The 13,164-nt window shown below is 37.9% G+C and overlaps 1 protein-coding gene across 4 annotated transcripts in view; it reads right to left on the bottom strand.

Annotated features, from left to right (window-relative positions):
• The window catches only part of ARHGAP21 (Rho GTPase activating protein 21), a 112,413-nt gene that overhangs the window by 58,375 nt on the left and 40,874 nt on the right, over nt 1-13,164 (bottom strand). For all 4 annotated transcript variants that reach the window (XM_054640232.2, XM_077173838.1, XM_077173850.1 and 1 more), the window contains 2 exons: nt 8,455-8,637; nt 2,509-2,533 (listed from right to left, as the gene is read on the bottom strand). In XM_054640232.2, the coding sequence (XP_054496207.2) occupies nt 2,509-2,533; nt 8,455-8,637 (208 nt within the window). The remainder of the gene's footprint in view (nt 1-2,508; nt 2,534-8,454; nt 8,638-13,164) is intronic.

Here is a 13,164-nt window from a genome sequence, read left to right as displayed (position 1 = left end):
TGCTGTTGTCCTGTAAGCTCTCTCTTGTTCATGTGCACACCTGAGGTGGTCCCTTTCTGTCCCTGCTGTTGACCATGAGGATGCTGTGACCAGGAGACACCTAACTCCTTTGCCTAACAACCCAATCTTGCTTTTTGGCCATCATCTCCCTCTGGTGTCATTCCTATTTAAGAGCTCTCCTGGACAAATTGGCATTACCTTCCATTATAAACGCTTTGAAACTTTACTGCTTACCAAAAGGAAGATTAATGCAAGCCAGGAGCTTGATCTAACTATATACTAAAATTCTATACCAGACTCTAAAAAAATATAAAAAATATTTCTTTCACTGTTAGAATACATCAAACAGGGTACATGCTTTTATCTTCTGCCCTCTAGACTTAATTAGGTGCTTTGATCCTTTGGAAAAATATTCAAGTGGTCTCAATGAAAGGCAATAGCAATAGAGATGCTTTAATCCACACTCACCTAATCACATATATAAATGCTGAATTTGGTATGAAACTCTCCTTTTTAACAGGTAAGCTTAATCTATGACAAGGGCAAAGCATAAAGGGCGGGTAATTATAAATTTTCACTGAAAACTGACACAAAAAAACCCACTTCTGTACTGGCACGCACTGCTTCACAAAAACAAAATGCTTGGATCCCCTTAGCTTAGTCTTTCAGAGAGGAAAGATCACGCGAATTAAGAGAATTATCAGGTACGAACCTGAAAAGAGAAGTGTTTCTCAACAGGGCGTTTTCAGCTAATTTCGGCCGGTTTCCCAATCTGACTGCAATGCAGGGACCCGCCACCAGGTGGCTCCAGCGCCCGGCCCCGGACGCGCCGTCCCCAGCGGGAGCGGTTCGGGGCCGGGCTCGGCTGCGGAGCGCTCCGGCAATCCCGGGTTAACCCCGCTCGGAACTTCTGCCCCACCTGCCGCTGCTGCTGCTGCTGAACAAACATCAACGCTGCGAACACGCGAAATGACACGTGCGTCTTTCCTCACTTGCTCCGCACAAGCTGCCTGCTCCCATTATTTGGGAACAGGCAACCTGCAGCAATGTAAATAAAGAGTTTCATCCACCTTATACCCCCACAAAGAGCATGTCAAATGCTGGAGAAAAGTGTCTAACATGCTTCGTCCCATTTTGCTGTTTTTAAAGGTTAATACACAAAATTGGCAGGTTAATTTTTACTGACATCTACATCCTCTGCCTCACAGTTGTTTCTTCTCTTTCCAGGGGGACAAGTCCAACCTTCTGTCCTTCATGAGAATTCTGTTACCTTTCAGGGCATTTGTACCCTCTGATCTGTATTTCAAGGCATACAACATACCATGGTGCTATAAATAAGCAATAGTTGAGCTATGATTCATGGGTTTAGAAGCTACATAGAAATTTCCAGAAAGTAATCTTGTTTTCACCTTTACAGGTCTCATGGTGAACCAAGGATTCGTGCACTGCTGTTTCTCTACTGAAAAATACCTCTCAGATAACATTTTAGATAAACAGACCTACATAACATCTTTAGCTGCCTGAGCTCTCCCTGCAAGAACAAGAACACCACAGAACTTTTTTCTCTAGGCCACAAGTGGTGTCTTCCATACTGGTTTGGCACAAAACTCAACTCCCTTCCCTTCCTAAAGGTACCTGCCTTTTCCTAAGTCAAAACAGAAAAAGGATGTTTCAAGTTTAGGGAGTGATAAGAAGTAGGAAGAGATTAACTTTTCACTGTTTAACACACAGGTGATGACAGCTGAGTAAAACTAGGAGGCTGAAATGGATGAATCCATCTGCTTCCAAGAGAAAGGTAAGTAAGTTCAAATTAATTCATATTTCCCAGAATGCTTCTAATATATCACAGCTACACAAAGTCAATGGAAACAGGAATTCACACATATTCTTTGTCTTCCAACTAAAGGAGGTGCTTAAAGGCACACTGGAAGCAGGTCCCATGCTTTGCTAGAAATGAGAAGCCACCACCAGAAGCAGCAGTCAGCCCATGCTGTCCCCCAGCCAGCTGCACTGCTGTGGGAGGCAGGCAGAGCACCAGGGGAACCCAATGCACATAATCCCACTGCCCCTGTACCTCATCAGCATGACAGACTGGGGAAACAAAGTGGGAATGCGTTCCCAAGCTGGAAACCAGCCTCCTTAAATCAACATATTTTTCACTCTTTTAAAGGAAAAGTAAGATATCAGCAAAAAGGTAGCATGGATGAGAAAATAGCTAAATACCAAAGAGAAACTTCAATTAACTGGGATGGAGATTTAGCATAAATTTATAAAAAATAAGTTTATGAGTGGATTAAGAAAGAAAACAAAGGCAGTGTGAGAGGGAGAAAGCGATGAAAATGGAGGGGAGCTGACTGGCATAACCTAGAATTAACTGACTGATCAATGAGCTTGATGCTCACACTGAAGTGATTTTAAATTTCAAGCTCTTAGGTAGCAATTCAAGTCTATTACACAGCTGAAGCATTCAATATACTGGATCTATAAGAGAGTAAAAACAAGACATACCTTGTCTATTCCCATTCTCTTCATCCTAAAGAGGAAGAAAGAGTGAATATTAAAAATTCAATAAATGGAAAAAATGCATAGGCAGCTCTAAGATACAAAGTGAACTGGTAGACAAGGGTAAGTCTACATTTTGGTACCTCCTACTTTGTTCACAAGTATTTAACTTAGAGAATTAAGGCTCTTATTCTGAGAATGTAGAGTAATAGCTATTTTAAAGACAACTGATCACAATCCTATGAAACATTCCCACAGAAACAACATGTACAGGATTATATGAAAACAAATGTACTAAACCCCATGAAACACTACCATGAAGCTTCATACTGCACTCTGTGTTGTTGCAAACATGTTTCACCCTGAAAACCAGGCAGGAAAGGTTACACTTTAATCACCTCACCATTCAAAGCTACATATGCAAGAGATACAAAATATTTTGTAAGCAATGTCTGAATATGCTTTCAGAAATTGGAACCAAGTTTGTTTTGCCTTCAGTAGTACTACTGCTACTAGAGGAAAACATGTACCCAAACACTATTTAGTAACAACCTTGAAGAGTCTCCTTCTGCTCACTGATCCCAAAAATCACACAACTGGAAAGTACTGGGGGAAAGTGGCATGCTTACACTAAAAAGAAAAAACAATTACTTATATTACTTATGTTACTTTCTTGTCAACATTTTGGTATGAAGATCACGGTTAACCTTGTCTACAAAGTTCTAGCACTTAAGAAGCAAAATTATCTAACAAGGAAAATACCTGCTTGCTTTCTAAACTTCATAGAGTAATAAATTCATGTATTTATTTATAAATAAATACTTAATCAAATACAATTTCTGGAACTAATATGCAGTATTTGAAAAATATTTCTAACTACTCAGCTAATTAGAACAGCTTTGTCCTGAAGGAAAGAAGGAGCAAGCAAATGACCACAGAAATAGTTTTCACCTAGATATTTCCTCCTAGTTTTAGATGGACTAACTCAAAATTTCTAGTTATTTTGTATTTAAAGCAAAATCACTATGCTTTTCAAATTATACAGACTCAAAGCAACTACACACTGACCTGAGCAATCCATTCAAGAGAGAAAGACTTGAAGAAAGAGAGGAAATAACATGCAGATATGAACACTGTATAACGGTGAGGAAAAGACAAGTCTGTCCTAGCAGCAAGAAATTTCTTACAAGGCATACGAAATTCTGCTGGAGCTTTGAAAGGTATTTGAAAGATAACTTTAAGGGACAAAGAAATAAAGAATAAAAGAACTCTCCCAAATCCAAAATAAGGAGTTAGGAAAAATCTAGCATATATTCTACTTTTAAAAAGCCATGATAATTGTTATTGCTGCCCAAACAGTGTATCTCTAAGTTGGACAGTCCTGTCTGCTCTATACTTTGGTAAAAATGGCACACTAGAAGGTTAGTACCATGATTGCTTACTCTTGGAGCTCTGTAACAGTCAGTTGGTTTTGAACTACAATCGACAGCCCAGAATTGGACACAGGTAACTTCTGCACATTCTGAGTTGTGGCCCTATCTTTCAAGTGAAAAGACATCTTTAGGACTTGAAATATTAAAACTCATAATGTGAAAAATCTGAGTACATGTATGGGAGGCTACTTGGTTTGATGCTATATAACAAATATTTTTAAGAGAAAATTTAGGTAATGTAGAAATTAGTATCATAATTTATTAAATACTGCAGTGGGTTTTGTCAGTTTTGTCACTGGTCATGCAAAGTTCTGTTACCAAAAACAGCTGCAAAACATTATTTTTTCATGGTACCAAGCAAATGAGATCAGGCTTTGAAATATGGAATGAATGCTTTATAACACAAGTGTTTTGAAACCAGCTTTCCCTCCTACATTCATCCCTTACACGTGGCAAGATGTCAGTATATGCTGCATCCATACCTGACGAGAAGAATCTACCACTTACTTGCTTCTCAGGCAAATGAACTTGGGAGAACAAACATCACATGCAGAAACTGTGTGTTTCTAACAAATCCTAATGAACACCTGATGTTAAAGGCATTATGCAACACTTGCTTTTTGCAATGCTAGCTTAAGAAATCTTCCACACATTCCATATTCACTTTCTTAAGGGAAAGGAGGCAAGCACAATACATAAATGGGTCATTCCTGAATGTGTAGCAATTCCCAGTTTGGTGTGTGTCCCCACAGAAGCACAGTCAAGTACATCCGCCAGAATCAAATGTATCGAATCACATCCTCAATTTTCAAGGTCATTTTCCACACAGGGCTGTGCCTCCCAAGAGACTGACCAGAGAACAGTTTTTTCCATAACCTATCACAGTGTTTAAAAGTTAGTTCATTAAGGCCAATTACAGTGAGAAAGAGACCCTTGATTTGTACTTAAATAATTGTTTTGTGCAGGAATCATGAAAAGATAGTAGAACTTAGCAAAATACCCTGAATTTGACCTAGACCTGCACTACTACATATATATGGAATGCTAAATGAATTAGACAAAAATATTTAATTTTATATCTATATATAGCTTAATATAGCTATATATAGCTATAAAAATATAAATAATCAAAATGCAACATACAAGCATTCCATTTTAAAATATGCAGATTCACTTCCCTGAATTGATCATAACCAATCATTTTCACATGGGGAAGGTGTGTCACAAATAAAAAAGTCACCTGAAGTCCTATAAGGAGGTTATGTATCAAGACAAGAGTGTTTTAGGACTCAGAGCAGTGAGCCACATCTTGGAGGCAGATTTCCCTAGATCTCCTTCCTTGCAGCAAATTCCTCAGACAATAAACAAAAATGCTTTACAACTCAACAAAGGTTTTATCAGACTAACAACTAAAACATTGAACTTCTCAAAATTTAGAAGCTCGTCACCTCAAGCACATCTAACCAGAGAACGGATTACACATTTTATGAAGTAATGCCCACTCTTCTCCAGTCAAATACATCCTCTGGCATGCAGTTCTTTGCTTCCAAGAAAATTCACCTCAGTGGCTTTCTAAACAGCAGCATCCTCCAGCATATAGAAAGCTTATCTTCCAAGTCCCATGGAATATGCAGCTGTGGTGTGATCTTTACCACACCCTGCAGGCTAAGAATATTATGCTCTATGTTCTCAAGATGCTACTGTTCCCCCTTGTGAAGAATCTTGTCCTCCTCTTCCCACAGGATTCCACCTGACTCATTAACAGCTTTTTCAAACATGCAAAACACAAGCAATAGGAGCAGAACTTTGAATGGAGACATTTTCACCAGTATTTCTGAATGGGAACCTATATTATTAAAGGGTATTAAAAAAAAATCAAAAACATATATATCCACAAGAATGTGGAAAGATTGTTCAGAAGCAATTTTAGATATTTTTCTTTCTTTTCACTACCTCTACTAGTTCATGTTGATTTATTGTAAAATTTAAGAGATCGTAGGGTAAGCTTACCTTGGGGGGGACGGGGCAGGGAGGAATTAACAAACACTAAAATAAAGAAGCTAGAATGCTTTTTACCCTCAGGTAAACAATAGAGACTTTTGCACTGATCTAGAGGGAAAACACCAGCATCCCACTGACACTTGTGATAACAAAGGGGCTGTGGCTCTGGGAAACAGGTCAAGGATTGTCTGACTCCAGCTGTTATGTTAAGGGCCTCTTCAACATCCACCTGTAATTCCTGTCTTATATCAGTAGTGGCTGCATCCTCAGGTGTGAAGGAGGGACAAGGCTACTACAAGATTAAAGACAGTTAGAAAACCAACCATATTCCTTGTACTCCCTTTAAGGAGTGCAAAATGAAACATCTGTGACTTCTGAGGCACTTACAATTTTGATCAGTGAGGAAAGAGAGAAGACTGATACTTGAGCTTACAATCAATGACAGAGACTGTAATTAGTTGGTAACCTTATCTGATCAAGATCCTACTGAACAGCTGAGAAATCAGATTTGCCTCATATTAGGATCAGGCTGACAATAGGTGAATTTCATTCTTTTGTACCATAACTCAGGTACATAAATTTCTACAAAAGCCACCTTACGAATACTCATAAATAGTAAGAGCTGTAGGTTTTTTTTTGCTTCACCTAATGGACATTAAAAGGAAGAGTAGAGAATATAACCATTCAGGTTAATTTATATTACTGCTCAAGTTAACATAACAGTTCAGGACAAGAGCTCTGTCCAAATGAACATTACCATCTTTACATGTAACTGAATCCATGAATAAAGGTGTTACAGTATCCAATCATCTCATTATTCCCTTTTCAAAATTAGACAGAAATAGGAATGAATGAACCAGATTCTAACATGCCAGAGAAGAAACAGAGAAAAAAATTAGAAGGCATGAAGACCTCTCTTGCAGAAAAAGAGGGAGTTAAGAGCTTCAAGACAAGGTGCTGGGCTCACTATGAACTGCTTTGGGTCTCTCAAACCATCAGATATGAACTGGAAAGAAAGGACTGGTATTTAATTTTTATAATGCCCTTCCCTTCTGCCTGTCTCCTTTTGCATGTGAAAAACATATTGACTCCCTCAGAGACACCTAGTGATGGCTTTTTTCCAGAACATATCCAGTCACTTCTTAGATAAGGAAGCTAATCCTGCTTATGCTGTTTATTTTCACCCTTGGCATAAATAGGGGCTCTTGTTGAGAGATGCTAACAAGTGCATGTCATTTGTTCTGCTCAAGGCTAAGGCTTCCCCACCCTCCTTCCTGTGTTTCACACTGAATTCAACCAGAGACTGCTATTACCTGTGCTCAATGACAGAAATGCTGGAATCACCTGATACTGCTAACATTTTCACTTCCATGTAACTTCAGTCACTCCTTGTCAAGGAAAAATATTTGGGCATTTAAGGGAAGGCTGAATAGCTGAGCTAAACTGGAAAAATGTGCCAACTTTCTTCTGCAAAGCTTTTTCTACTTCAAAAGAAATCTTACAGGCACCAAGGGCAAGCAAAGACAGACAACTTTACTGAAAGACACCTGCAGAGACACATGAGTCAATTCACTTCATGCTCTTTCCAGAAAGTGTCATCACCTATTCCCCAGCTGGTAAGAATTTATTCTTCTGCCTGACTGGAAAAGCAAAAGCAAAACTGAGGGGTAGCATGGCTCATGAAAACTACTACACTCGATGCCTTTAAAATGAGCAAATGTTATCTGAACTCACTAAGAAACAGCCTCTCTCAATTTCCAAATTCTTCTCATTATTAAATGGACTTTTTCTCAACACCCCATATTACAGCAACTTTCAAAAGCTTCAGTCACAAAAAAGAACATGTACATGCTTTGAGCAAGGAAGACCAATTAGCTACTTAACATTCAGATATTCTTGTTTTAAATTTAAAAAAATGTAAAATACTTTAAGAAAGTTGTCTTTTAATGTAGGCCAGTATATATCTTGTTTATATTCATCTCAACTGCAGATCCTCTTTTCAGCAGAAAGAATGTAACACTGAAACACAATCTGTCTTTCTAATGTACAGCTGAGCTTAGGATACTCAGAAACCAAGGTAAACATTCTTCTTTATCTCTTAATGTGATGGTGTGACAAACTTCAACTGGGGAGGGGAACAACAACAGCAACAAACCCCAAACACCCTACCCTTCTGAAGAACTACCTGTTCTGAAGTGAACATAACTTAGAACAGACTAAGTAATGACACTGGCTTTGGGCAAAAAGAATCTACAGAGAAATACTTACCTGTTCTGCAATGACCACTGTTCCTATCCATGATACAATTATTTTTGACTAACAAACTCAGTAAATTCCATTTTATTGGAACAGATCAGCAAACAGCTATTAAACAATGTCATGACCCCACCCACCTTACAAGGGATCTTTCATCTGTGTAAGACAGATCTATTAACACATTTACTTTCAAGTAAGTGGGATTTATGACCCTAAAAGGTACAAGGCTTTATATAAAGGATTCATTATTAATTCCACTTACTTTAAAAGAAAACTGAACTGCAGATTCCGGAGGGTAAACTATGAAGTGTCTTAAGGTGAAGCCAAAACCCTGAGATGTCCTCCTTAGCACGACAGTTTTAGGACCAGGCCAAGCAAAAGTTTCTTCCTCCTCCGATGGTGATATAGCTTCACTCTGCTCTTTTCCATCTTTATTTTTTGATGCCTAAAAGAGAAAAAGATAGAGGAGTTTTAATTTGGATCATTGAAAAATAAAAAGAAAACAAGAATAAGAATTCCCAGACATGCCTGTACACTTGAAAATAGAATTTCGCCCCCCATAACCAAAATAACTTGATGATCACTAGTACTTTTAAATGTATATGGTGCTAAATCAGCACCATTACACCTCTGGTCATACTGCATATAGAATAAAACTTAAATTTTAAATGAGGTTAAAAAAGTCAGCATTCAACAATGAAAGACTTGAAGGAACCATAAGAAATGCATACAGCTTGCATGTTTTATTTGCCTTCTATTTAGAGATAAACATGTGACTTCCGGGACCCCATTTCTGCCTGTACATATCTCACATACATAAGTACAAAACAAACTTCTCCTTCCCACACAATTCAGAGATGATTTTCTTGACTATGACCTCCTCACTTAATACAAGTAAAATAGAACATGCAATTGGTTAGATTTCTCCAGCAAGACATTTTTCTCCAGTCATATCTATTACTTCACCTCTGCTTTTTCCACCCTTAGCTATTGTCTCTGAACATTTCAGTATGCAAATTCTAAACACAAAAGCAAAAAAATCCCCTTTCCTTTTACAGTCCTACAGAAATAAGCAATCTTGGGTGGGTTTTTTTCTTATGGGTAATTTTATATACCTATGACTCAAGCAACATATTAAAATGTCTACTTTCTCAGCTTTATATAAAATCTTCCATTTCAACTTTCCAAGTGAGTGCCACACCAGCACTCAAAGGCAGGAGTCACAAAGAAAGCATGCAAAATTCTATGACCCTCCTCTAAAGATTCTAGTTCAACGATGCGTGAAACAAATTTAGATACCAGAGCCTATAGCCTATTCAAAGGGTATTCAAACAGAAATAATAGTCTTCTTGTCCTCCAGTAGCTCTGCTGCTGTGGCTCAGCAACTGGCTGATCAGTGCCAGAATTTACTGCTCAGTTTCTCCCTGTCCTACTCCAAAATAATCTCTTTTGCTTCAGTCTTAGAGCTGGAATCTCAAACTGCAGTGCTAGTTGGCAAGGTGGACTCAGTCAGCTCCAATCAACATCCACAGAGAACACAGAGCATTTCCACTCTAACCACAAGGAGACCAACACATTACTACAAGGAAAATATTGCAGCTCCTTAGTGAGAGTTAATCCACCAGAACAACATTTTTCATTCAGGTATGTAAAACACAACACATTTGTCCACAGATGCTACAGTCTGTCCTCAGAAACCCACATCTTGCTTTTGTCCAACAGGGAGAACCAGCAAATACTAGCAGCAAGTGCTCTAAAGACCAGCCTCCCTACCTCCAACAACCCTGTTTTCAGTAAGAAAAAAAACATACAAATGGACACTACAGTCAAGCCAAGAAATGGAGCTGCTTCAGGAACAAGAAAATATGGAGAAACCAGAGCAGCCCAACAGCCTGCTCTTCCAAACATCCTGGAAGAATTAATGGCAGATGCTGGAGAGAACAGTTATAAATATCAAGGACTCCATCTCAGCCTAGTCTGTCCTCATCTATCATCTTCATTCATGTTTTAAAGTGTTAGTGTGAAACCGAGAAGACTCTGCAATTAGATGACTAATGAACGAAAAATTAGTGAGCACTGCAGAACTGCCAAGATGAGAGGCTTGAGCTTAAAGTTCAAACAATGCAAAGATTAGTAAAATTTACATAATCCTTTAGCCTAAGGATGGAGTTTGTTATTGAGGTGTTCCTAACCACTCTGTTCAGCTTCTGAACACAAGAACATTTTATCAGTTCTGCACATATAAGTGTTGCTTTTCAGGCTTTCAATCTTAGGACACATGCAGAAACTGGAGCCAGTAAGAACATCTTGATCCTAGTAAACTGGCAAAAGAAATAGCTCCTAGTAAGAAAAATATCACTGGCCTCTAAAAAATGACAGTGATTTCCTCCATCAAGTGACTCACAGCAACCCATCTATTTAACATTCCCTTGCAATCTTTTGTTTCTTCTCTCAGATTTTTATACACAACACATGATGCAAAGTTTAAAATGATCCAACAACCACAGATATTGTAAAATTTCCATAAGCAAATGCCCATAGTTACAAATAGGTAACCAGCAAGCTTAAAATGCAGCCCTGAAAAAATCTGTCTTCAATATACTTCCATATTTTTTCTAACAACAACCTCCTTAACCAGCCAAAAGGTAGTTTTAGTATGTGTAACAACTAAAGACTATAATTTACATACAGAAGTACTGCAACCTCAGTTCAAAATAGACCCATACAGAGAACTTCACTGACTTGTAGAAACAGGAGTTTCAGCATTTCAGTGTAGCAAGAGAAACTCTAATTTCCTTGTAATTTCATTTAAACCTTTAGCATTCACAGGTTACTGAACTAGAGGTTATTCATAAACCCACAGTCAATTATTTCTTGAAAGAGCACACTAAAAGGGAAAGGTGAACTTCATGCCAGCCTTGGACCTCCTGCAAGGTCTGCCAAGAGGGTAACAGAAAAAGGCAGTAGTATCAGTAATAAATGTGAGACATGTTCAGTAATAGCAACTTTAGCCACCACTTCGAACAAGCAAGTTATCTGATTTATAAAGAGAATCAACATCTGTTCAGTAACCCTCTGACACTTCCAACCACAGCACACACATCAGAATATCCCTTGCCAGAAAAAGCTTTAAAAAGGAACAAGAGAAGTTCTCAAAAACAAACAAAACAAGGATGCAAGACAGCAAGCAAGAAACAGATGATGTTTAGCACAGACAAGTACACACTACTGAAGGCAAAGTCCATATAGGTTTCCTTGCAAATCAAGTACAAAGTTACAAATACATGAGTATCTCATATCCATAAGAGAATCTGTCTTTTGGGTAGAGTCATTTGCATTACAAGAAATGAGAAATGAATGCTTCATTTTCATACAAGATCTAACAAACCAAAGATCATTGTGCCATAGTCCTTAATGAAGACCTGTATGTTTATTTCTCTATAGATTCAGTCCTCAAAATCGAAGTCAGAATGCATACAATCAAGTTCAAGGACTGAAGAATCCCAGGCTACTAAAAATTATTCAAGCATCATTTCCCTGGGGAATTTTTTGTACAACGTTTTTGCACAAAGTATCTCAAAGCATCATTTCCTGTTCTATGCAATTGCAAGGACATACAACAGATGCTTAAATGCACTGTAAAATGTAAACCTTGTTTTTAATATTGTATTTAACCCTTCTTTCTGAGCAATGAAAGCATCCATGAAAAATCAGATAGCACTGTAAAAAACTACATGAATCACTGGCAGCTTAACATGCAGTAACAGAATTATGTGAAATCAGTAAGTAGCATTATGTTTGTAAATGATATTATTTCAAATTAAAAGTAAGGCTCAAAGCAATAGTTTCCCATTATATCAGTCTAAAATAACAACTAAAAAAGCTAACACATCTAGCCTGCATGCTCTCTGAAGTCCCTCTAATTTTTAATCTTCTGATCAATTTACAGACCTCAATGTACAGTACTGTACAAGCGAAAAATCCTTACGTGACAGTTGCAGGCAACTGCAATCGAAGCTATAAATAGTCATCTTGATTGTCTAAACAGATAAACAGGTATGGTCTCAGTTCTGAACACTGAAAAATTGAAAAGGTGAAAAATTGTGAACACAAGAAATAATTGATACATTGTACCATCTATTCTGGAAAAATCATTCAAGCCCTTTTAAAGCTGGTATAAGCAATCAATTTCTATCTTTATTTTGTGTTCAATACCAAAATTCAAAATTATTCCTAAAGAAATGGGGCATGGGACTGGCATCCAGATTTGCTACCTTTTTAGACTGTTTTGGTTTATGTGTTTTTTACCATACAGAATGCTTCACAAATCAATTATGTAAATACAAGTCTCATTGTAGATGTATGGGTTTCCCACATTACATTTTTCAGAGCCTACATCTGTATTTAAAAAACAAACTAAAACAAACAAAAAAATCCCCCACTCTCAAACCAACCAACCAACCTCCCCCACCACCAGACCATCCACTGGACCTATCTATCAGTAACCTCAATCACAACATGGAGACACAGCCTGTGCTAAGCAGCACCTGCTTCAGCTGCACCTAGCAAATGTTCAACTTTTAGCTTGTCTACCAAGAAAAGTGATACCTGATACAGCTGTTCAACTAGACTGATATATGCTGAATAGAAGATGAGCTGACGTTTCCCATTTTACTGATTCAACAGCCATCGTATATATGATGTTTAGGGCTTTTCAGTAACTACTGACATAAGCCAGAGGAAAAAACCATAGTTATTAATCCCTAAAATCTTCCTGAGACACAGACAGGATATTCCAAATGCTCTAATATCGCTGGACTGACTTGAAAGCAGGGATATTTCTTGTATAGGGTCATCTGCTTTCCCCATTTTTGTACTCAGTCACTATCACTTAGCTAACTGCCCTGTTAAATATCTGCTATTACAGAGAAAAAGGCTCTTCTAGGACAGTCTTGCCTTATTTAATGTGACA

Source organism: Agelaius phoeniceus, chromosome 1 (genome assembly GCF_051311805.1).
Source record: "Agelaius phoeniceus isolate bAgePho1 chromosome 1, bAgePho1.hap1, whole genome shotgun sequence".
Lineage (NCBI taxonomy): Eukaryota > Metazoa > Chordata > Aves > Passeriformes > Icteridae > Agelaius > Agelaius phoeniceus.
The sequence above is the reverse complement of the archived record's forward strand: the minus strand, read 5'-3'. Positions and strand labels throughout refer to the sequence as shown.